At 44.0% G+C, this 4,009-nt stretch overlaps 1 protein-coding gene across 1 annotated transcript; it reads left to right on the top strand.

Moving 5' to 3' along the window:
* The first annotated feature begins 3,358 nt into the window (after positions 1-3,358).
* LOC142165881 (uncharacterized) lies at positions 3,359-3,697 on the top strand. The gene has a single exon (XM_075224266.1). The coding sequence runs from the start codon at positions 3,359-3,361 to the stop codon at positions 3,695-3,697; it is 339 nt and encodes a 112-aa protein (XP_075080367.1).
* Positions 3,698-4,009: the final 312 nt, after the last annotated feature.

The following is a 4,009-nucleotide window of genomic DNA, read 5'->3' as shown; positions in this document are numbered from 1 at the left end:
GAATGATGTTCCACGGGCCCCAGGAGTCGAAGCACTTATGTACTCTTGATTTTTCATTTATCGAGTTTATATTTCAGTTTTTAGTTTAAAATTTTCTATTGAGTCTGTTTGTAGTTTTTAAAATTCCAAGAAATGAGTATGTTGGAGTCTTTTGTAATAGAAAAGTTTAGGAGTTTTATTAATGAAAATTGAAAATTCCCAAAATTGTTTCCTTATTTTTTGTACTTATTTCTTGAACTACGTGATGATCTGATTCACACGGCGTTATGATACGTAGGCAATCCTCATCAGATCCGATCATGATTTTTGTAAATGACTCAAATTAAAAAGGGATGTGGAAGGGAAGAACCGAAAGAAAAAATCAAAAGAAAGAAAAAGAGAGCCAAAGAAAAACCAAAAGAAAAACGAAAAAAAAGCAAGAAAAGAGAGGAAAGAAAAGAGAGGAAAATGGGAATAAGAGGAGAAACATCAAAGAGCCAAAGAAGAAAGAAAAGAAAATTGGGGAAATAAGCAAAGCCGAGATGAAACATGCAACTGTTGCGAAACATGTAGAAACAAATTTAACTGTATAGGTGCATCACACCCCCAACGTGCGATTACCTATGTGTTAACTGCTTCAAACTGACCGGTTTGCTTTCTACTATTAAGTCCAGGTTTTATATTAAGGTGGTTGGTTTTGTGGTAATCTGGCTTCACATTCGTACTTCACAAGGTCAAAAGGAAATGTTGAAATGTCTTCGGAAAGTCATCCGCCAACAGTTCATATTCCGGAGGATAGCCCGATCTCGGCCATCCCAACTTCTGAGTCGGCAGTTGCTAAGGAAAATAGAATTCTGCATCTCCGCATGATGGAAATGTGGGACGCTTAGGCCAATGGTAGAGAACCACCAAGTGCGATACCTGGATTCCTTGAGCTATTTCCCAGGGCAAGTGGGACTTCCAACATCCCCATAAGTTATCCAAACACCCCACTGGGATATCCTACCATCTCAGCCCACTTTGCTGGAACACCTTCTAAGGCTCGCCCCCAGGTGTCAATGTTAGGTGCGTCCTCAAACATATTCACCGCGTCACCTTGTTCAGCTATGGCACAACCCACTTTACCCAGGCCTAGCTTTGATCCGTCATCCTTCACCTTTCAAGCACCATCTTTCCCAATAGAACCAACCAGTTCACTACTAATTCCTACCCTCAACAACCCTGGTACGAGTTTACCGTGGGGGAGGAGAAAACCACAAAAAACCCTGAACAAGAGGAGATTACCAGAAAGATGAGGAGAATGGAGCAAAGTCTCAAAAATATACAAGGTTTGAGCGGGCAAAAGAGTGTATCTTACGCTAACCTGTGTATGTTCCCACACGTACATTTACCCCTAGGTTTCAAAACCCTGAAGTTTGAAAAGTATGACGGGCATGGGGATCTCATAGCCCACCTCAAAAGGTACTGCAATCAATTGCGGGGAGCAGGCAGAAAAGAGGAGCTGCTCATGGCTTATTTTGGAGAGAGCCTGGTCGGCATTGCTTCTGAATGGTACATGGATCAGGATATATCACGGTGGCATATTTGGGATGACCTGGCTCGGGATTTTTTCAAGTAGTTTCAATACAACATCGACATTGCCCCTGACAGGAATTTGTTGTCGAACCTTAAGAAGAAGTCCTCGGAGAGCTTCCGAGAGTACACTGTCAAATGGCGCGAACAAGCAGCTAGAGTCAAACCTCCAATGGACGAAACAGAGATGGTTAGTGTTTTTCTTCAAGCCCAAGAGGCTGATTATTATCAGAATATGATGTCTGCGATGGGAAAGCCATTTGCCGAGGCCATCAAAATTGGTGAAATGGTCGAGAATGGTTTAAAAACAAGGCGAATCTTGAGTCAATCTGCTATAAGGGCTACCTCCCAAGCAATTCAAGGCGGGTCTGGAGGTGTAGCAAACCGAAATAAGAAGGAAGAAGCTGCAATGTCAACTTCAAGTGAAAGAAAACCTCGTCTACCCAGACCTTACTTCCCTGCAAGAACCCCACAACATTACTATCCCCATCAGGATGTGGCCTATGCTATGGTTCCTCCGCCATACGCAGTGATGAATGCCCAGCCCTACGTTAGGCCACAACAACAATTCAATCAAAATCGAGCTTCATTTCCCAGAAATCAACCTCTTCGCCAAGCTCAGTATAATCCCCGACCTCCATAGAATAACTTCCCATACAATGCCCGTGCCCGGGAACCACCCAGGATGCCAAACTTTATGCCCATTGGTGAGTCATACTCCAGCCTTTTTCCCAAACTTGTCCAGATGGGTCTATTGCAGCCTATACCTCAAACCAGGCAAAACCCAGAGTCGCCCTCCTACAGAACTAGTACTCGATATGCTTACCACTCGGGGGCAGAAGGGCATGATACAGATGAATGTTGGACCCTGAAAAGAGTTGTGGAAAATCTCATAGAGCAAAAGCGAATAGTGCTAAAGGACGAAGACATTCCTAATGTGACCAACAATCCCTTACCGGTTCACAATAGCGGACCGGTTATTGGAATAATTTGCGAAGATAAGGAATTCGATCCTGCTTTGAAAGCCATAATTGCAATTACTGATGTTGAAAAGAAGCCAAAGGCCGCCACAAAACAAGGCAAGGGGGAGTAGAAGAGTAAGCCCACCCCTCAAAATGCAAAAAAGAAAGTGGAAACCGAAATTGGGGCAACGCCCTCAAAAGATGTCGTCCTCTATATTCCCAGAGCCACAAGAAAGAACAAATGTCATTGAGCCCTCCAAGAAGGTTTGAGCTAAACAAACGATCTAAAATGTATGTGCCTAAAGGGACCTATGTGGTGCGGGGGCCAGTAATTTCACCAAGGCTAAATGAGCTCGTGATTATTGGCCGCGCACCGCAGAGGCCCATGACAGATCCCACTGCCATTCCATGAAATTACAACAAGGCGGTAGTAAGCTACAGAGGTAAAGAGATCCCGGGAGAAGTTAAGGAAAATAACCCGGCTGAGAAATACCTCAATCTGGAGGAAGTGAATAATGCCACGAAGAACCATTTCCCACTCAAGAAGCCAGTGAGTGCTGAAAAAGCAGAAGAGTTCTTCCGAAAAATGAAAAAGGCGGACTACGAGATAATTAACCAACTCTGGAAGTCTCCTGCTCAAGTCTCTTTGTTGTCTCTGCTAATTAATTCAACTGAACATCAAAAAGTGTTGATCAAAACTCTCAATGAAGCATATGTACCCATTGAAACCACTGTGGAACAGTTGGACCAGAAAGGTTTTTGGCAGTCAATCAAATCTCTTTCAGCAGGAATGATTTTCCCCCGGAAGGGGCCGCTCACAACAAAGCCCTTCATCTGACAGTTAAATGCGAGGATATTATGTGAAAAGGGTCATGCTAGATGGTGGTTCTGGAGTAGATATTTGCCCTCTTTCAACTCTGCAACGAATGAAGATCGATACTGAGAGAATCAGGCCCAACAACATCTGTGTGTGTGCCTTTGATGGCATCAAGAGAGATACCATTGGTGACATTGATTTGATTCTGACTATTGGTCCGATAGATTTCAAGGTGACCTTTCAGGTCCTGGATATGGATACTTCCTATAATTTCCTCTTGGGAAAACCCTGGATTCACGCAGTGGGGGCTGTACCTTTCACTCTCCACCAGATGGTGAAATTCAACACGAAGATCAGGAGATTGTAGTTCATGGAGAAGATGAGTAGTCGATCTACCGGGACCCGTCAGTCCTATATCTTGAGGCTAGGGAAGGGAGTGAACATATAGTCTATCAAGCTTTTGAGGTCGTGGTCATAGACCAATGTGAAGAAGGAAACCCCTGCCCTCAACCCTTTCTCTCAAATGCGTTAATTATGGTTGCCAAGGAAATGATCTAGCATGGTTACAAACCTGGGAAGGGGCTCGGTATGCATTGCAAGGAATCAACGAACCTATCCCTCTGGCTGCTAGCGAAAAGTTCTTTGGGGTAGGTTTCCAACCCACGCCAGCTGATGAAAA

This window comes from Nicotiana tabacum, chromosome 11 (assembly GCF_000715075.1).
Source record: "Nicotiana tabacum cultivar K326 chromosome 11, ASM71507v2, whole genome shotgun sequence".
NCBI lineage: Eukaryota > Viridiplantae > Streptophyta > Magnoliopsida > Solanales > Solanaceae > Nicotiana > Nicotiana tabacum.
The sequence above is the reverse complement of the archived record's forward strand: the minus strand, read 5'-3'. Positions and strand labels throughout refer to the sequence as shown.